The sequence below is a fragment of the Juglans microcarpa x Juglans regia genome, chromosome 4D (genome assembly GCF_004785595.1).
Source record: "Juglans microcarpa x Juglans regia isolate MS1-56 chromosome 4D, Jm3101_v1.0, whole genome shotgun sequence".
In the NCBI taxonomy this organism is placed as follows: Eukaryota; Viridiplantae; Streptophyta; class Magnoliopsida; order Fagales; family Juglandaceae; genus Juglans; species Juglans microcarpa x Juglans regia.
In genome coordinates, this window is record NC_054600.1 from 27,810,454 (window position 1) to 27,832,132 (window position 21,679).

Here is a 21,679-nt window from a genome sequence, read left to right on the forward strand (position 1 = left end):
TACAGTTTAGATGAGATGAGATGAGATAAAATGATATATTTTAAATAGTAATAAAATTTTTAAATTAAAATGAGATGAGGTGGTTTGTAAAAAAATATATTTGAATATTAAGATAAGATGAGATAAGATATTTTATAAACGTGTTTGGACATTAAGATGAGATCATATGATTTTAATTTTTTAGGAATTTGATAAAGTGGTAGCCCCACATATTATTAAAAAATATTTTTAATTATTGCGTGGAAAATATTATGAATATATTAAGAATAAATAATATCTATTATTAATTTAAAAAATCATAAATATGTTAACTTTCCCAAAATATATTTTTTATAGTTGGCCATGATTATTTCAATATTCCTAAATATGAACTCATTTTTTTGTTAAACGAAATTATTCTAATTATGTCCTATTTATTATGCTATATTTTATAAAATTTGAAATATATTTTTCTAATTATATATTACAATAAAATAAAAAATTCTTACATATAATTATATATATATTAAAAATGTGATAGTTAGCGGTACTGTACTAATATTATAGAGGCAGATGAAACTTTATAACGGATCAACTGTAGTAATACTATATTGTTACTGTAGCATTAATGTAGCACTAGTTGAAAAAATCAAAGATGAGATAAAATTTTATATTTTACCATTCGGATAGGCAGATGGAGTACAGCTCAAATGAGATAGTTTGTATCTCATCGTAATATCCAAACCGGGTCTTTATACTAGCAGATGCTCTTCTTTTCACACGTACTACCTTGGAATAGATGTACTGAACGACATGCCCTTCCCCTAATAAACTTGAGAAATAGATAGGCAAATTATACCTCCATGTATACAATAAAAAATGTAATGAATTGCATTAAGAATAATGATTTGAACAAGTTTTAAATGGATATGTATATTAAATTGTAAAAAAGTAAACCTTACAGTAAAAAAGTGTAAAAAATTGAATATATTCTATATCAGTTGCATTTATTTTTTTATAAAAGGTATGCCCGATATTTGTTTATTTAAAATTTATATTTAATATTATTTTTATATTAAATATATTAGAAATGATATTTGCAGTTATAGAATATACAAGTGTCACGTATATCTTTTAAAAAAAATAAATAAATATGAAATTCACATAAAAATAATAATTTTTTAATAATAAATTCTATTATTTTTTAAAAATTGTGCGCGACACTTGCTCAATTCATAGTTATATTTATCATTATTTATGTACACTATATATATATATATATAAATTATAAATCAGCTTGTGAATATATTGAAATAAACATTAAAAAAGGGAAGTCCTTTTCAACGTCTATCTGCAATAAAGAGCAAATAAATAAAAATAAAACCAAACATTTAAAACAAGACAAAATAAGCGAGAGTTACAAAACTGGTCGATCCTTGCAATATTAATATTTTTTTTTTCCGAAGTAAATAATTTGAATTATTACAATATTTAAGAAGGAACAGGTGTTAGTGCAATATGATTATATATATATATATATATATATATATATATAGTTGTGGTGTGTGAATATATATTATGATACGAGTTGCCTCGGGTCCCACTACAAAAAATAAAGGGCATTTGGGACATAATATTTGCGACGAGAATGAACATTTGAGATAAAAATAGACTCATTTTAACAATAAATAATCTTTTTTATAAGAAATAACTAATAACAAATAAAATATACTTCTTTGATAAAATTTTGATTAAAAAATTTATTTTTTTAGATTTAGCGAGTCAATTTTCAACAATAACAAACTCTCCATATTTTTTATTATTCTATTAAAATATTAATTTTATCATTTTTATTTTAATGGTAATTAGAATATTTATTCGTTATTAAAAAAGTATTAATTAATTTTCTAACGTTCATATTAGTCTAATAGATATAATTTTTTAAATGTCTTTTTTTTTAATTACAACGGTCGTACTTTTTCAGCAAATATATTTATCAAAGAGAAAAAGTATGAAAAAGAAAAATTATATGAAATTTTCATTTGGAAACCAGGTTGGCAACGCATGAAGTCATGAATTATATCTCCCAACTCCCAAGCGTAGGAAAATTGTGAAAAAACACAACACCCGGGCGGGAAGGATTTCTACCACGTCGTTCAAAAGTAGCTGCAAAGTGCAAGAGAACAATTGAGACTTGGAAGAAAAATTACTGTACATTTCGCTACTTTGATGTAGATATATTTTAAGCAAACTAATTAAATTTGAGCTTAATTTTGATTATGCCTGGTTCATAAGGTTGCATTTGAATAATAAGATAATTTTAAATATTTTATAAATAATAATGAAAAAAAAGATAATAATATAATAGTAAAAAATATATATATATATATAATAATAATAAAATAATCAATAACAGTAGAATATTATAAATGCTCTGTTACCCAAACTAACCCTAAATCGGTAGAGATGAATGATGATTAGAAGATTTATTATTGTTATTTTTGGGAGGCCCAGCCAGGCGTGTGTACGGCGGGGCTAAGGCCTTCGGGAGACCGTACCTCTATTATATTATTGGAATCCAATTATTAGTGCCCATTAATTTTGGCAGATTCATTGTTTCCAACAAAATAAATAAATAAATAAATTAGTGAGAGAGAGAGAGGAGATTCGCTTCTCCCCCCAAATCTATTGCTGTTTTGTCTGTAATTCAAGATTTTCTACTGCCCTTTCAAAATACATTTTATATTTGAATTGAAAGAGTGTGTGAATTTTATAATATTTAATAGTCATATATATATATATATATATCGTATATATTAGTGAAATCTACTTTCGCCAAATTTATGTTATCTATTTCTAAAATTATAGGAAGTGTTGGGAACTTTTGTAAGGAAAAAAAGTCTATTGATAACGCAAAAGGCTCCAAAATTAACTAATAAATAATTTTGTAATTATTTTAAATTTCATGGCAACCGATGCATTTACCCATATATTTATAACTAGTATAACTTGAATACAAATTACTAATTATTTTCGAAGATGATTGTATATGGTTCAGCACATGATAGGACTCGTGTTATCCACCAATTATAAGTGAATGAATAATTCTATTTGAAAGTCACACCATCCACATATCATAATTAGGGGTGTAGAACCGGATCCGAATATCCGGCCATAATCGGATACGGATCCGGATCCAAGTTTTAAAGATTGGGCATTTATCCGCTCGGATAAGCAAAAAAAAAATCGGGCAATAACCGGATGTAAACCCGCATATTTGGGTTTATTATTATTATTATTTTAAAAAAAACTACTTTTTAAAACTTTAAAAAAATTTATATTACTTTTTTTTAAAAAAATTCAGATATCATGTTTAATACCCATATTTTCTTAAAAAAATATTTTTAAACACATGTACCATGCATGCATGATTTTTATATTAATGTTGATCTTGTATTTGCATTCCATGCACAATGAGTTTTTCGTATCAGAAAATAGTACGTAGGTCTTATCTATATATTTGAAAAAAGAATAATTTGATCAAGATAAGTTTATCTATCTAAAATGTATCAAGTTCGTATTGTTCAGTGTTCCCCAAAGACCTAGATGATGATCTTATCCCCTTTTCCCGACCTTTAATTAATTGTAATCGATCATCTAATATAATTAGCTAATACATCAACTACGTATTTTCAGTAATATTACTTGAACAATCTCCATAAATTAAACGTGTTCTCTCCTCTTTGAAATCATCCATCTCTAATTAACGTCAAACGACATTGCTAGAAGATAAAAATAAAGAAGAAAAAAAGACATCCTTTCTTTTTCAATTCTTGCTTTTCAATCCAAAAGAGAATAAAAAAGCTTAAAATATCTCCTAGTTTTGTAATTAGAATAATATAATTATGGAATAATATATCAAAGCTTAAGTTTCAATCCTTATGTGCTCTATAGAAACTAAAATAATCTCTTTAGAATATTACTTTTGTATATTATTTTTGTTTTAGAATTTGAAAAAAATTATGAGTGTTTTTTAAATAAGATCCGGTTACGGATAATTGCTTACATAACTGGATCCATACTCGGATCCAGTACAGGTCCATACTGGATCTAATTTTATTCTATCTGCTCAGGTCCAATCCGAGCGGATAACTGCCTGTATTCATGACCTGGATTTTCAGGTTTCGGAGCGAACCGAAAAAAAAAAATCAGTATTTTTGCACACCTGAAAATAAATTTTAAAATTTAAATATTACAAATCAAATTATACCACGTGTATAGTGTGTAATGTAAAGTTATTCAAATAACACTACTTACTATCTTATAAATTTGATGATCGGATGGAGACAACTCTCCCTGCATCGTGATCAAATATGAATGGATAAAAAATTAAGGGGATTGACGCGAGGGAATATGCATGGAAGGCTATATTTCTGGGGTCGAATTCCAGGCGAATTTGATCTAAGGACGGATGGTCCAAGTTTTAAGTTCCAATTTAATGGCCAAAAGTCAAATTTGAAAATATTACTCTCTTTTTTTTTTTTTTTTTTTTTTTTTTTTTTTTTTTTTTTTTTTTTTCTTTTTTAACGTTGATCATTGTAACTTTTGACTTTTTATGTTTTTTTATGTTTTAAGGGGTGAAGTATGAAGAAGAAGTATGTCAACTCTTACGCGTTAAAATAATTAGCCGATATGGTGCTATCCTTTTAACACATCAATTACTTCTACCCAAGTTGTAATATTTTTCTTTTTCTAATTAATTATAGCTAAAAGTAGCCATGGATCAGGATATGATAACCTATATCTATAGATACATATTTTAGTGCAAGTAATTATAAGCTGCATGGTGATGTTACAGACAACATTTTACAATATGGTTTTATTTTATTATATGCTTTCTTTTTAATTAGGTGTATCCTAATTTTTTTGATTTAATTTTTTTCAAATAATTATAATGACCCAAATTGTAAAATTGACTAGATATGATTCGAACTTTACATTGATATTTCATTAGTGTATGTATATAGCGAAATGACAAAAATAATTATTGAATTATTATTATTATTATCGCATGCATGGACCTTTGTACACATGAAGAATCTCAAGACAGTGGTAAATTCTCTCTCTCAGGCCTTTGTGTCTGCAGTGAGTGTACTTTGTACATACAAGAGCTGAAAACAATCGTATAACAAATACAGCCACTTGGAACTTAGTTTCTTGGATTCATTTTATTTAATCTAACGTGTATTTGTGAAACAAATGCGAGTCAAATTTCACGCGGAGAAGGTTTGAAACAAATGATCTATCATATTTGCATACCATCGCATGCAGAATGCATTAGATCATATAAATATATCTTAAGGCTAAAGGCATGTGGCCTGATTGACATAATTTCCAGCCTTCAAAATAGAAGTCTAAAGTTCAAAACCCCCTCTGCCAAATCAAAAAAAAAAAAAAAGTTGTTGCCTCTTAAGAGAATTATTCTATATATTACTTAACCTAGGATGCTAATTTAATCAACTACTTTATTTTCATAACACACATCATTTTATCTAAATAAAATAAAATAAATAATTCAATTTTTACAAATTATAGAATAATAATAATATTATAACGATATTTTGTTTAATTTTTAACTTTATCTCAATTTATCTTATTTATAAAAATAAACGTGTCTGATTAATAATAGGATAACAAACTATTTACAGCTTATAGAAAACCTTAGAATAAAATAAAATAAAATATATTTCTTTTAAATTTAAAAAGTTAAACACATCAGATAAAAGGAAAAGTCAAAATAAAATTTTAAAAAATAATTTTTTTTTATATAACTATATACAAGTTGTTATTTAGTTGTCACTTCACCATTTTTCTTTACTTAATGCCTTGATTTTGTGCTTGGTTCTTATTATAAAATATTGCTTTTCATCGTAAATATCAATATTTACAATCATATTCATTACATTTAAAAAATTCCAGACATGTTCCTACAAAAAAAAAAAAAAAAAAAACTCAGACATGTAATCAATTTATTACAACAACCAAAAAAAAAGAAAAAAACACATTATTTCTTATCTTGAACACGTACTGTTCAATCTTCAAGACGTAAACTTTAATCGGTTGATAAATTATTTGAAAAAAAAAAAAACAAAAAACTATTTATCCACAATTAGTCAATGATTAAATGATCGCACCAAGAATTTCGAGGAAAAACATCACAGGAGTGGCAAGATGATGGAACTCAAAACAAAAAGAAAAAGAAACCCACTCCGAGAAATTCGTTAAAGGCTCGATTTTTCCTCGAACTTTTTCCCTTGAAACTCGTAATCGAAGTACCGCCTCTACTGTGGGTCTGTGACGCTTGTAATCTTGGTCACAACCATCACCCTCGATTTTTGAATGCTAGACATGTGCCGAATCAATAGAAAACTTTCACGTACGATTTTGGGGATGTGCCGTGGTGTTATCGGTGCTTGCTCTTGTGGTAGATCGCTTTTGTGCATTAAAAATGGGCGATAGAGGGGAGGGTCAGGAAAAGTACTAGCGGGTTTTCCGGTACAAGGACGAATAAGGAAAAGCTGATTCCGTGACACGTGGATTTACATTGAGCGTCGGATGATACTACAGTGACTGGGGATTCAACAATCCAGATGGGATTCATTGAAACTGGAAGAGGACTGTAGACAAATGTCCAGTGATAATGATAGGAGTGTTTTTCTTCTTTTCTTTGGGTATCTCTCTCTCTCTCTCTCTCTCAAACGCACAGCCAAAATTACGAACTCAGTTGTATGGTAGAAAGTGAGAGAGAGAGAGAGAGATGTTAGTTGTCATAAATTAAATGAGGTTAAAGTGTGTTAAGTAGTAGCAGAATGGGGTGCAGTTACCATGGCGGCGTTGCAGAGCTCTAACTCCGTGTCAGTATTATTGCTTCCATCAACGGAAGAGAATTGAAACTCTGATTCCGTGAGGTAAAACCCTCGTCTTCCTCTGTCTTTTACCCTAAAAAAAAGAGGTTGAAAATCCTGCCCGCAAAAGCTGCAAAATCCCCCCCACAACAAAGATCACACGCACTCTTAGTCAGATTCGGAAACAAAACCAAGGTCAAAACCAACGGTCACTTAATTAGAACGTCCCACACCAAGGCGATCACAATTCGAACCATCGATTGAGTTCCCAGAAATCAACAATCGCTGGTCTTCATGAATCTGGTTGTTACTTGTTGACGCCAACGTTCTGCTATGGATTTTTGGTCAAAATTGAGGCCAGTCGTCTCGGGTTTTGGGTGCAAGAAATGGCTGGGTTTTTCTATCTAGGTGGACGAGAAGGCCCACAAAACAAACAGGAGGAAGAAGAGAAGCAAGAGAATAGCCAATTCTTGTACAGAAACGAGGAGATCTACAACAAAGGGTTCGAGATATGGCCACAATACTATCAGCAGCAGCAGAACATGAGCAACTACTACTCGTTTGGAGTGGGTCCTAGTCGAAGAAACCTCAACAGCGTCTCTGATGAGTCGTCTAGACCCGGATTAACGTTGATAAGGCAAGGAGGAGTAGGAGGAGGCATGAATTGCCAAGACTGTGGTAACCAAGCAAAGAAAGACTGTGCCCATCTCAGATGCAGAACTTGTTGCAAGAGCCGAGGGTTTCAGTGCCAAACCCACGTTAAGAGCACTTGGGTCCCTGCAGCCAAAAGGCGCGAGCGGCAAGAACAACTCGCAGCTTTACAACAACAACTACAGCAACAGCAAGATCAACATCAAGAACAACAACAACACTTTCGAGGAGAGAATCCCAAAAGGCAGAGAGAAAATCAATTAGGAGCGGCCCCTCTTTCTTGCACTCGTATACCCAACACCACGTCAGGTAAAGTCGTAGTTTACGGTACAAACAAGGAGAAAAAATAAACCACGAGTGGAAATTTGGATTATGATCTTGCGAAAGGTCTACGGAGAATAATCGAGGAACTGAGATGCTAGAGAAAGTTGTCTTGAGATCTAGCTTGAGGGATTTCTGGCCAAAAATCAGTACCCCGTACCCAACAAATCCATATCGTTTGCGTGTGAGAAAGTCCACCTCCATAGTCACTCTCACCCACTCACCTGCTTTTCTTTCTCTTTTCTTCTTTTAAATTGCTGTCACTGTTTATTAGTAAAACTGACGAAAAGTTCTATGAAATTAGTTAGACCACTTTCCGACGTTCTTCCATACTTTATTTTTACAATTCTTTTTCCTCCTTTGGTTGGAACTGAGCATCTCAATTCGTTCGATTGATTAGGGTTGGAACGGGGACCATTCCCAGCTGAGGTGAACTCGCCTGCAGTCTTCCGCTGTGTGAGAGTAGGCGCAATGGAGGATCCGGACGAGCAGTACGCGTATCAAACGGCTGTAAACATTGGAGGACATGTTTTCAAGGGAATTCTCTATGATCAAGGCCGCGAAGATCGTTACACCACAGCCGGAGAGAGTTCCTCTGGTGGCGATGGAGGCGGAGTTCAACCGCTAAATTTCATTACGGCAGCCACCACCACAGCAACCACTAGTACCCCATCTGCAACGTTGCTCGACCCTTCACTATTTCCAGCTCCACTCAATGCTTTCATGGCTGGTACGCAATTCTTCCCACCCCCAAGATCGTAGAAACCTCTTTTAGGTTGTTTGCCTAGCAAATCTTGAAATCTCTCAATCTATCTGGATTTGCTGTCGTCAAGGCTATTATAAGTAGTAGTACTTTGTAACACCCAGTGAGGTAGAAGCCACAGGAATTAGAAATGAGGATAAGGATGAGGGGATGTTTGATTTTGTTCGAATTTCAATTCTGATTTTCGTGGTTATTTTGATCTTATCAATGACTCATTTTTAATTAGAAACCATTTGTTTTGTATGGCTGCATGCGGATGTGTACATTTTATAATGTTTGTTGTTTGGTTTGTTTTTAGTTTTTTCTTATCTGGGCTTGATATTCGATGCACTTTCTGGTTGGTGTTGCACTCGAAGCCGCTTTTTCCAGTTTATCCGTTTGCTTGCCGGAAGAACACGGGACGATTAGCTTTCGTGTTTTGGATAAACTAAGAATTTAAAAACCCTTCTCAAACCTTTGTATATTCTTTTCACGATTTCTGGAGCTAGAAAACGGAAGGATCGAAGGGCATGGGCTTGCAAAGTTCCTCATGCATAGACAATTAATTAGCAAGCTGCTGGCATTCCAGTCCAAAACATGAACCCTCCCTCCCTCCCTCCCTCCCCGAATACATCTAGATTCACTTATATTTCTATATAACTAAATATCGGAAATTCACTTTTAACTCTTAACTCTTACACCGACTATATACTTAGCTACAAAACAATAAAATTTAGCGCCTAATTGAGTGGACATGCGTGGATTTGAGCCCGTAGTGGAGTGAAAATAGCTAGGTGCAAGCTAGTGCATGTGATATATTATATGTTATTTCTAGACTCTTAACTTGCTAGTGACATGATCATATAGGGTATGGTTCTTTTGCGAAATAATAGGAGCTATGAACGATGCTGATGCTACCGCAGCCTACTAGATCTAGCAGGATGAAAGAAACGTGGAATTGTTATGAAAATCTTCCCCAGTTTTGTTGAAATAACCGATCGAGATTCCACCTCTCGTATATGATAACTGATCATCTGTGATTCACTGATTAATTCTTCTCCTATTCTATTCCATATATTACTGAATTATTCATTTGTTGAAATAAATAAACAAGAATACAACTGATCATCTATATATGGCGCATGCACCTTAATTGGTAGATGCAATGTCCTTATGTGGAGGAGTTAACAGACTCTTGGAATTCATGAACCTGCATGTCATATACGTATACTAATTTTCAAGATAATTAAGATATATGGTTTTAGGATAATCATCTCATTACCTTGTATATATAGTTATTATATTACCCCATGATTCAGCTTAATTATCACTGAAGGATCATATATATTGTGCTGCATTTGATCAAGGGCTTCAAAATGCATTCATGATACGCAGAGAATGAATATATATATATATATATATGAATTGCATCATTCGAAGAGATATATATGGTCAAGAACCTCTTGAAGTTACATGAAATAAGACCATAATGGTGATTATAAAGCGTTTATAATTCTCTATCTTCGTACATGTAAATTATATTCACTTTAGGTCAACAAAGCATTCCTGCTGAAATTGAGGATTAAAGGTGTCGTTAATTGTTTTAGTTGCTTTTGTATTTTTCACAAGAAATACTGATATATATAGCCTTTTATCCTGCTCGAGGTTATATATATATATATTATTTATTAGCGATGCATCGGTGCTTTTGTACGATAGAATAAAGGCAGATGCTAGTACGATGGGACATGCAACTTGAATCGGATGCATGATCTGCTACGCGTTTAACTTTCTTATTTGATGATGAATGCATGGTTCATGTGCACGTTATATATGAATGAAATCACCTTAGAACGACATATATACATACATAAATATATATATTTACAGCATTTGAAATGAGTGCATTATTAATGCTTTTTCGTTCATGACTATTAATTCTTTGTCTGCTGGTTGTGCTTGTGGTTATGCTTTGATTCACGCTGACCAGTAGTAATTAACCAATTCAATGTACGTATCACTCAATACACAACATGATCTTACACACACACACACATATATATATGAGTGGTTTTTGATTTTTGCTTGTAATTAAGTTCCTTGTCTACTTGGTTAATTGGATGTTGGTCCGGCCGATCGATCGATCTCCTTTGGAATTCACAAGTGACTGGTTTCATGATCAGTTATTCATGACTCGATCCCAAGCTCTTCATGATCTGTTGGCTCATGCATGGCTGGAGCAAATATTATTAATTCCTGCATAATTAGTTGGTATAGGAAGCTGGTGCTTATAAATTATGATGGTGACCTTAGGAAGGGAATGATAATGGCATGTAAAGGAGTATCATCATATCCTACTTCATGAGCAGTCCAGTACTGGATCAACTGGAAATTATATAGCTAGCTATATATATAGGTTCGCCTACACGATTCTAGCCTCAAGCGTTCTTTTGTCCGTATATCCACGTAAGATTAATATAATAGAAATGTATTTTATAAATCTATTTAAAAATATATTGACTTCTTATTAATTCATGCCACCTCGAAATATATAATTATTATATATGTGGCCGGGACATGATCGGACGTAATATTATCCCGTGATGTCATTCAGAAGCTGACATTATACGGAAAAATTTAATTGTAAATTATTTTACGTATATATCTATTTAATATGTTTGGTTAAAAAATAAATTTTATTAAAAATATTGTTAATTTGAATTTAAAATATAAAAATAATAATATTAATATATATACTTGTATGTAATAAAACTGATACTATATATATCGTACGCCTTACTGGTTATCTCCCAATGTGATGGACAGCTTACTGCCAATTCAATCCCAGAAGCTGCTATGCAAGATTATTACATTGAGAATAATATCACACAATATATTTTATAACATATATAATAAAATAAGAGTATTTTAATAAAATGATCTTATTTTTACAAATTAATTTATAAAAATAATTTTTTTTAAAATATTATTGAGTAAAATATTATAAAAAGTGATATGTATTTATTATAATTGTATTACATTACTGCCTCTATTATTTTTACAATTATTTTGGTATCATCTTATTTAATTTTACAACTTTTTAAAATTCTAATAAAATAAATAATTTAATTTTTAAAATTTTAAAATAAAAATAATATTAAAAAATATATTTAATAATATTTAATTTAATTTTTAATTTTAATTTTAATACATCGTATTATCTATAAAAATAAAAGCCTGAGGTAATCCATACTTTCTTCATCGGTGCACGTTCACGAGTACGAACTCCAGTTTTTTAATATTCGGCGTACGTACCGGATCTTTCGGGAAGATCAGTACTCCTTGTATAGAACGAGCGATTGTTGATCTGGATTGAGTTGTCTGGATATTGATCAAGTCAGCACTTTGGCTAGCTGAGAGAGAAATTAGGGAGAGAAATAGACAGAAGCTGTGCTACATTTTCTGGGGGCTTTTAATTTGGATGTGCGTGTCTCTTAAAACGAATTCATGCGGGTCAAGAAAGAAATAGTGGTCAAGATTTTCTTGATACCTCCGTGCTGTCTCTGTCAGAAATCGGCTGAAATTGACTGTCATCAATTAAAATTAAATGTACTCAGAAAATAGGAACACCTAAGCCCTAATCCTTGAATGACGAACATCTGTAACAGCCCCCACCAAGATAGGGTCTCAGTTACTGTTACCCTCTTTCATTGTCTCTCACATCAGATTTAGGTATTATACAGTTGCCATGCATATATAGGAATTAGTAGCTAGGGTGGTACCAACTATCAGCTTCGCTGGTTGGAACAAGTAGTAAGAAGGATCCAAAGCTGTTTTCTTTTTCCTTTTTCTTTTGGCAGATGGATCCAAAGTTACTTTTTCTTAATAACATTAACGTAAATATCGCTGATTTATAACTGGCTCGCTAAATTAAATATATCAATTAATCATACCAACTAATTATGCGACCGATTTCCAATTAATCATGCCAAAACCCATTTACATAGAGTGCTAGCTAGCTAGCTAGCCAGCAGTTTGTACACGTACCAGCTTAAGTCAATTAACTTAATTACCATTAAGATATAGCATGATTTTCTGATTATACATCTAACTCAGAGGACTGGGATTTCAAAATTTTTTGGTAACGATTAGGCGAAGAGGATAGGAATGGTTGGTGGCTCCAACATTCTACGAAGAGAAAAAGCCCAACCACTCAGAAGAGGAACTAGGGTTTCTTCCTATAGCTAGGCACTCTAGGGTTGTGGAGTTCTGATAATTAGCATATGTCGTAGGTTTGGGGCCAGCCAGGCGCATGCAAAACTATTTATCTCTTTCTTCTTAATTAGCTAGTTTGTTGCTGGGCTACACGTACAGTGGTCCAAAAATAATAGTTCCCAGCCAGTACCCCCGACCCCCACATAGCTTTAAATGCTGTAGCGGCCTGCATATTGGATGGCTTATCTTTCTCATTTCCAACGTTACGATCGAAGCTACAATGTTGTTCGTGAGCATGCATGCATGGCCGCCAGTCATGCCTGCCTGATGCCGCTCGAAGATATATATATACATATATAATATTTGTAGCCATGCAGCATGCATTTTATTAATGTATCCGATCGATCGAGCTCTCAACTGATCGATCCGGTAATTCTAAGTTCTAACTCTGCCAACTTTATATATATATATATAGATCAACCAAATCATACCTGTCAAGAACTTCACCCAATGTCACCGGAGATCAGATCACTTCGCTAGCTGGAAGTTTTAATTGCTGCGCGAAGTTTATTATCTCGAGAGAAGCAATAATTCAAAGTTTAGTACAGTTTGTCCTAATGGAAGCATGCAGAAGTTTTAATCTAGCTAGCTATATATCAAGCTAAAAATGATATTTATTGAACTATATATGGTCATTTAGGTTTTAAATTAAGTGATGATAAAGGGTGGATTCAAAGTATGGACTAGCTTCATGCATGCCTTATAATTAAGTGAAATGGTGATCATTGCTGACACTAACACAGCATTTTTGTCAAGAACTACCTGTAGCATAAATGCTTGTATAGTACCCGTAGGTACGTGCCAGCGCTGGCAATATTTATATACCTTTTGTAATATATAGATATAATTAAACTATTTTTAAGCCGTTGTAGACTACTACACTGTCCACATAATTTAAGTTGTAAGATTTGATTTGAAAGGTTAAAATTTTAAAATTTATCTTCTGAATAAATCATGTCACATAATCAGTCCCGTGTGGTATAGATCATGCATTAAAATAGCAGTATAATACTCATATATATATATATATATATATATGTTTCAGTTTTAATTGGTTGCTTGTTTGTAGAAGATGATTCTTTTAGGATATGTTTCGGAGCATAATTGTTTTCAGTCTACTTCATTACTATTCACAATTAATTTACCACTGTTCATAAATTATTTATTATTATTTACAAACTAATTCATTACTATTATATCATCTTAATCGGTTTGTAACATGATTTAATTCATACCTCATGATAACTCTTCTTGTACATGATATTCTTAATTCAACCATCAGTACCATTATTAATTAATTCAATTCTTCCACCGTAACTGTAAATGTTCATTTCGAATGGTAAACATGCAACTACGTCTCAAGAATTGCACACAAAAGCACAAAAGCGGCACACAAATTCCCCTACAACAGAGGCCAAAATAAATCATGCACTTGCATCCTAGCCACAGTGGAGTGGGATTGACATTCTAGAAGGTGAAATGGAATATTCTATTGGTTGGCTCAATTGCATACATGTGGCAGAGTTAGTTAGTGTACAACTGCGAATTTGATAACAGATTTGATAACAAAAAAGATTGTGTGTGGTGTATGAGGCTTATGAATAGAATTTTTCTCCTTCTATTATTTTTTTCATGCTCAAGAAGCTTCATTGTATTGTATATAAAAAGAACACTGTATAGAGCCATAGGGGCATCATGAATGAGAAATACATTTCTCCAATCTTCTCCTTCATTTTTTTACTCAATCTTTAACATGGTATCAGAGATAGGTTAAGCTCATCCATACTGTTGCATTCTTTCTCAAACCTTTTCACAAAGACCCTCTCTATAGCTCTTTCACTCAAGTCTTGACAAATGGTAGACGATGATGTGCGTGACCCCATTCCCATCAATATTATTTCCTCATGTTCAGAAAACTCAAATAGCCAATTTTACATACATCACAATGACCACTCCCACATTGTGGTCATTTCCCCACCCCTTTCAGGATCAAACTATATCTCATGAAAAAGATATTTCACATTGGCAATATCAATCAAAAATAAACTTGGCTTCCACGATGGGAGCATTTCAACCCTAGCACACAATGATCCTCTTTACATCCCATGAATGCGCTGCAATAACATCATATTGTCATGGATCCTCAATTCTGTCACAAAGGAAATTGCGGGTCAGGGGGCGGGGAGGGATTGGGAGTCCTCCCTGCCCTCGAGATGCGGGGAGGGGGCTACCCCTACTCCGTATGGTGCAGGTAGCACCTCTACATATTTATGCTTCGACCGTCAAGTGGAATACCATGCACATTACTCCTAAGTGCATATTCTCAGCCTAAACTGTGTAGATTTTGCATTATACGTGGTTACAGATTAAAATTGTTGTGAGAAGGGAAAAAAGTTGAGTCTAGTATTAGCTTCAAAGACCAAAATACATGTATATATGCATCATGTTTACAAAATCATACCATCGATTGTTTTGTTTGTGAAATACCACATATAAGACCTTTTCTGGTATGCTATGGTCAGTTGATTGATGAGGACAATTACTAATTTGCACAACAACCATGCATTTTTTCTGCCCCGAAACCCAACAATATGGTCAAACGGCCAACGATGATGATTTGGGCTTTGATACTCATTCATGAAATAAATAATAAAGCATATAAAATGTAAATAAAGAGATAGACACATAGATATATGTGGTTCGACATGGTTTGTCATAAATGCATACATTCACAAGTTGCTTGGGAGTGATGTGTACCATGTTTGGTGATTTTAATGTCTCACGTGGCCTTTTATAGGTCTCAATACGATGAAAAAAAAAAGGTTTATGAAAGGTTGAAAAAGTTGCATTTGCTGGAGAAATCTGGAAAGGGGAGCAAATTATTTGAGGGCTCTTTGTCTATAGAGAAGTCTGGATATTTGTAGAAGAAAAATTCTATTCATCATCCCACACACCACACCATACTTTTTTTTTCCTCTTACAAAATGTGTGGTATATGAATGATGAGTAGAAGGATTTAATAAGTTTAAGAAGAATAAAACCAAAAAATAAAAAATAAAAAATTTTAAAAATAAAAAAATGTGGTGTGTGATGTGTGGAGATAATGAGTAGCAAAACTCTTTGTTGAGATCCTCTCTTTGATAGAGGTTCCTTCATTGTTTAGACTTAGAGTAGATGGGTCCTACTTTCCTTGAAATAGTCAAGTTATACGTTCTTTCGATCACTTTCACCTTTTTTTATTTGAGTCAAAGTTTTTTGGTTTTATCTCTTTCCTATCTTTATCTCTTCTTCCATTTCATCTCCAACAACACCTACAATCAATTTCCAATTTGATTATACTTTACTTTAAATGTGTAGATACACAGCTAAATTAGGTCAGTAGAAGAAAATTTAAAATGCATTTTATACAGATTGATGAAACTTTTATATCAATAATATATTTATTGCTTCAATAAACTAAATCACAAATAGTATATTTTATGAGAAATGATATTTACCGTTCTGGAATGTGCAGTCCTCTCGATCTCTATTAAAAAAAAAAAATAAATTTAAAATCTATTTGAAAAAATTATTTTTTAATAATAATTTGTATAGTTTTTTTAAAGAAGTATGCAAAAACTGCATTTGTCAAAACTATATGTAGCATTTCAAAACTATATGTAGGATTATCCATATTTTTATGACTTAGCTTGGTCTTTTTGTTTTAGCTCGCAAGGTTCTGACGCAAAAAGCCCTTTTGCCCTTTCAAATGAAAGTCGGTCCACAATGCTTTTATTTGGACCTTGACCCAATGGCACCACGGTCTGCCGTATAATGAAAACCCGAATCGTTCTACAGAATTAAATTTCTGTACAATTCTGCCCGAGGCAATAAAAAAAACAAAAAAACAACGGCCGTAACGAACGGAAAGTATGTATATAGCGCCGACGAGGCCCATCTATATTATCTCTCTCATTCCTTCGGGAAATTCTGTATCATGTGCTTGTCCATTAAGACCTCTCTCAATCGTTTTTGTATTATATAAAAAATATAAATTATTTTAAAAAAGAATTCTATCCAATTATGTAAAAAGAATTGTAAAATATAATTAGCTATAGTGACCTGCTACATGTAGCGGATACTATTCATCCAGTAAATTTTATTATTATTATTATTATTATTGATATTTCATTTACTCTCTTATTTTCTTTTATTTTGAATTTTATCATGTAAGTAAATTCTTTTTATTGTTCATCATTTAAAACACATTTCATTTTCTTCTAAAAAATATCTTGGTAATTTTTTTAAACTTGTTTTTTAGTAAATTGCAAATATGGATATGCAATTTACAATATTCATATATTTTTTATATTTGCAATTCTTAAAAAAAATTAAAGATTAAGTACCACATTTTACGTAATGAGATAAAGTGTAATGTATGAAAATATATCACACCCCTTTTATAATCCGAGGTAAACCTGATAATTTTCTCATCCTAGGAACGTCCGACAGATGCACGCGCATACATGTTTTTATACAAACGGGTAGGTATTGCATTTTGTCTTTTTGTTGTTTCAACACTTTCACTTTTGGATCCATCACTCTCTCTCTCCCTCTCATCCTGATCATTTTTTCATCGGAATTGTCATGGCATCGAAACCTCAACGTTCACTTCCCGCTTTGCTTTAATTTGTTTGCTAGTCTTGGAGTACTGGATCCGCAGCATGCATGATGCCATATCTATACATGATAGTGAAATGAGTGGTTTTTTTTCCCTTAAAATATCACAAATTTATGCATCCAGGCTTAAATAATCACCAATATCAATCCCATTCTAATATGAAAAAATCTAATTGTAAGCAATTATACGTACTAATACGCGTATCTATTCAATATATTTGGTTAGAAAGTAAATTTTATTAAAAACAGTACTAATTTAAATTTAGAATATGAAGACAACAATATTAATGCACAGATTAGTACGCAAACTTACTTGTACATAGAAAAACTCTTCTAATATATGCGGACATGCTCGATGCTGAACTAATTATTTTTCTATCCAGATCACGATGTAGCAAACCATTATTAACCTTTCACTTCACATTTCATGTCTAGCTTAAACCACCATATTTCCACACAATAGAATCCAAGGACCTGAGCCAAGCCAAGGAGTTTCTTTGTATCGATTTGCAAATATAAGAGTTTTAAAATGGATAATCCTATGATATAAAGTACAGGGGAACCACCAAGAGAAAGCTAACCATCTCTGCCTAGGCAAGTTGATGGGAGCATCAAGAGCAGATAAAATTCTAGGAACTCCATGTTCTTCATACAATATTATTCACTTTTAATATTCACAACGGCTAGCTCCACTCTCCACTTGCCGCCCAACACGGAACCACCAAGATATTTAATGGGAGGTGGTATGTATGGCAGCTACAGTTGAGACCATGGAATCCACTCCACATGAATTATGGCCCCTGCAGATCTTGTAATAACCATTCTCTCCCCAGTTTTCTCCCCAAGAATTCTTTATGATCCAGTATGGCTTCTCCTTGAACCGGATAGGGGCGTAACCAGCAGATCCGTACCCCACCAGGAGCACCCCATGATCCAAATGCTTAGAGCAGATGTACGGGCATGAAACTTTCCCAACGTATGTCTGCATGAAAACTGCATTGATGCCAACTGCAAAATGCAGGCACAGAAAAAGCGTCAATTAATCACTTGATTTGGCATAAAACCATTCATTAATCACTTCATCTACTTTATCATACTTAAACCCTAGCCCCACAACGCCCTCCTTCACAAATTTAAAAGGAAAGATGCGTAGTCTATTATTATATATATTACCTTCAGCATGCACAACTGAGGAAGAAAATAAGAATAATATGTGGAAACCAAAGCGAACTACTAGGTTTCAAAAAAAGCTAATTACTTGCAAGCGGGCCATTCTTCACCAAATTTGCAGCAATCTGATCTTCATCAATGGAAACAACGCTGAAGTTAGATACAGAAGCAACAATTTTGTTCTTGTCAAACTTGCATGTGCCGCGATCACTCCCAGTGTAAGGATAGTCCCTCTCTCTCTCTAATCCACCAACCTTGAGGGTGTACTCAAAGGCAGTGGTCATCAACCCACCACTACAGCCTGAGTCGCATGCGCCATATTCTTCAGGATCACACTGCAAAAGATTACATGGGTTATATATGCAAGAGCATGACGATAGTTATATCATTTATGCACACGAAAATACAGAGTGAAGACATCCATGCAACTGCCGCTTTACCAGGAGTCACCTGGCAAGACATGCTGAGAAAGTCATTTTTGTACTTTTCCTATCCTTTAGCCAGGTTGTCGAACTTCAGAACTAATTAACATGCATGATCACTTGTTTATTTTCACAGTCGTGCCAACTGCCAAGAAACTTATGGTGAGAGATGCTAGTCTCGTCTGACATCTCTGAAGCCTACATAGTCGAACAAACTACGACATGCGAAAATTCTAAACCTCAGTTTCTGTTCTCCAGATTTCTGACTAGAATCAACATGCTCCACACATACCAGGTGAAGAGAGAGAATCTCAAACGAATTCATGTCACAAAAGTCTGAAACTTACTATTAGGATGGTGGATTGTGAGCAAACCCTTATACCATAAAACAGGAGAGCAAGACACTAATTTCCCAACTACCAGAATCAAGTATCAATGTTATATCTAATTAGGGTGTAACCGGTGTGATTCGATCCGGTTTTGGACATATTTTAGAACTGAACTAGTATATACCAGTTTTGAGATTTGAAAAATCAATACCGCACCAGTTACACCCCTAAACCGATACTTTCGATTTTACCGGTATATTATAATATAGTACATAATAATATAGTAATAATATATTGTAGTGTATTATAATATATATTATAATTATATTATAGACTATATATAGTGATATATTATAGTATAGTATAATATATAGTGATATAGTATTAATATAACTATTAATACAATAGACTATAGTGATAATATGTAGTTTTTTATATAGGATTTTAAAATTTAATATTTTATTAATTAGTAATTTATCATATAATACAAAATTATTTTATATATATTTATATATAAATATTATATATAATATAAAAAATCATATAAAAAATATTTTATACAATATAAAAAATTAATATATATATATATGAACCGATTCGGTCTGGTGTTAGAAAAAGGAAAATCGAAACCGGATCGATTTTGACTGGTTTTGAGAAAAATAAAACCGGTACCGGACCGAATCAAACCCGATACCGGTTTGGTGGGTTTGGTCCGGCCCAATCCGGTCTAGTTTACAGGTTAACCGATTTTTTTTACACCCATATATATCTCAACAAAAAGTAGATATTCAAATCTAACAATTGTATTTTCAAGTCACAATACACCCTTGATCTTGAACATAGAATGTTTAAAAAGAACGAGAACTGAGTCAAAATCACAAATCATCAAGACCAGTGACCTTTCCAGGACTTTCCTGATGGCCATACTATTGGTCCTACATAAATAGTAATTAGGAATCGTATAAAACAAGGTCCGACACGAAATGAAATAGTTTTAAGTGAAAGTTGAATAAAATATTATTTTTTAATATTATTATTATTTTAAAATTTAAAAAAATTGAATTATTTATTATATTTTACTGAAAATTTAAAAAAATTATAACGGCCTTAGTGTTTGAATCAGCAGTTAAAAACCAACGAAGAATTTTATCACCATAATATATAACGTCATCTGGAAAGAGAAGAACGGAAAGGAAGAACATGTCAAACCTCATGGTCACAATCCACAAGCTGTTGCTCACTCAGGCTCACTAGCTCCCCAGTCTGCAAATAATGAGCTCCTTCCAATGCTCCCGTTGCACTAAACGACCAGCACGATCCACACGCACCCTAATTCCCCACACACAAACAAATAAAAACCTAGTTTGTATTTGAAATTTTAAATAAAGAAATAACTAGTAAAAATATAGATAATATTTTTTTATACCTGGTCTTTGACGCCCGTGACGGCCCCGTGATCACGCCAGTCAAATTCGGTGGGGAGATCGTTGGTGGGAAGGATCGGAGCCGTGTGAGCGTCGGCCGGGAGCTGAATAGGCTTCAACCCGAGGAAATTTCGGCGGAACTCTGCCGGGGTGAGATCTGAGAACTTGGTGACTCCATGGACGGCACTGGGGTCCAGCTTCTGGTGGAGCTTGGCTCGTCGCAGGTTAGCCTTGAACACGCCGAACCTGTAGTCGTGCTCCTCCTGACTGGCATAAGTCTTGCCGAACTTGGCCTTGAAGGTCGAGAAATGACGATCGGCGTGGAGGAGAGGATCCTCGCCGTCCGAAACCACTTGACGGATCAGTGGATCATCGCCAACGTCGATCTCGCCAAACGCGGAGGATAAGAGGAAGTAACTGAAGAGAGCAAATAGAAAGAGGCGGCCCATTTGCAGAGGAATTAGCATAGAGAGATGGACAGAAGTGAGAGTCTGCGGAGAGATATTTTAGACCATATAGACTAGAGTATAGATAAAAGGGGTGGAGAAGATTTCGACACGTGGTAGGATTTTATTAGTGGGCGTGCTGCAAGTTTGGCCGGGAGACAAAAAGTACAAGGAAAGGAAGCATGGAGGTTTCTTTCCGACTTTCGAGACAGAAATTTGTCGATTATTGTTGGAGGAGCGTGCAATCTTTGTTTTTCCTTCGTAATAATCCTTCCCCTCTTTCCTCTTTTTTCTTCTTCTTCTTTTATATTTTTTATTTTTCGCAAATTTTAATTTTGTCTTGGTTTTCGTATTAT

The 21,679-nt window shown here is 33.3% G+C and overlaps 2 protein-coding genes across 3 annotated transcripts; one reads left to right on the forward strand and one right to left on the reverse strand.

The window, feature by feature from the left end:
• Positions 1-6,206: 6,206 nt before the first annotated feature.
• Positions 6,207-10,221, forward strand: LOC121261610 (protein EXPRESSION OF TERPENOIDS 1-like). Of its 2 annotated transcripts, XM_041164055.1 has the most exons (3): positions 6,207-7,844; positions 8,257-8,586; positions 9,918-10,221. In XM_041164055.1, exons 1-3 carry the CDS (start codon positions 7,271-7,273, stop codon positions 9,920-9,922), a joined length of 909 nt encoding a protein of 302 aa, XP_041019989.1. In that variant the 5' UTR covers positions 6,207-7,270; the 3' UTR covers positions 9,923-10,221. The 2 variants fall into 2 exon arrangements, with proteins under 2 accessions (XP_041019989.1, XP_041019988.1); XM_041164054.1 differs by lacking the exon at positions 9,918-10,221 and having other exon boundaries at positions 6,210-7,844; positions 8,257-8,844.
• Positions 10,222-18,038: 7,817 nt separating this feature from the next.
• LOC121259340 (cysteine protease RD19A-like) lies at positions 18,039-21,377 on the reverse strand. Its single transcript, XM_041160888.1, has 4 exons — positions 20,880-21,377; positions 20,663-20,782; positions 18,791-19,037; positions 18,039-18,540 (listed from the first exon to the last, which is right to left on the reverse strand). The coding sequence occupies exons 1-4, from the start codon at positions 21,342-21,344 to the stop codon at positions 18,263-18,265; spliced, it is 1,110 nt and encodes a 369-aa protein (XP_041016822.1). The 5' UTR covers positions 21,345-21,377; the 3' UTR covers positions 18,039-18,262.
• Positions 21,378-21,679: the final 302 nt, after the last annotated feature.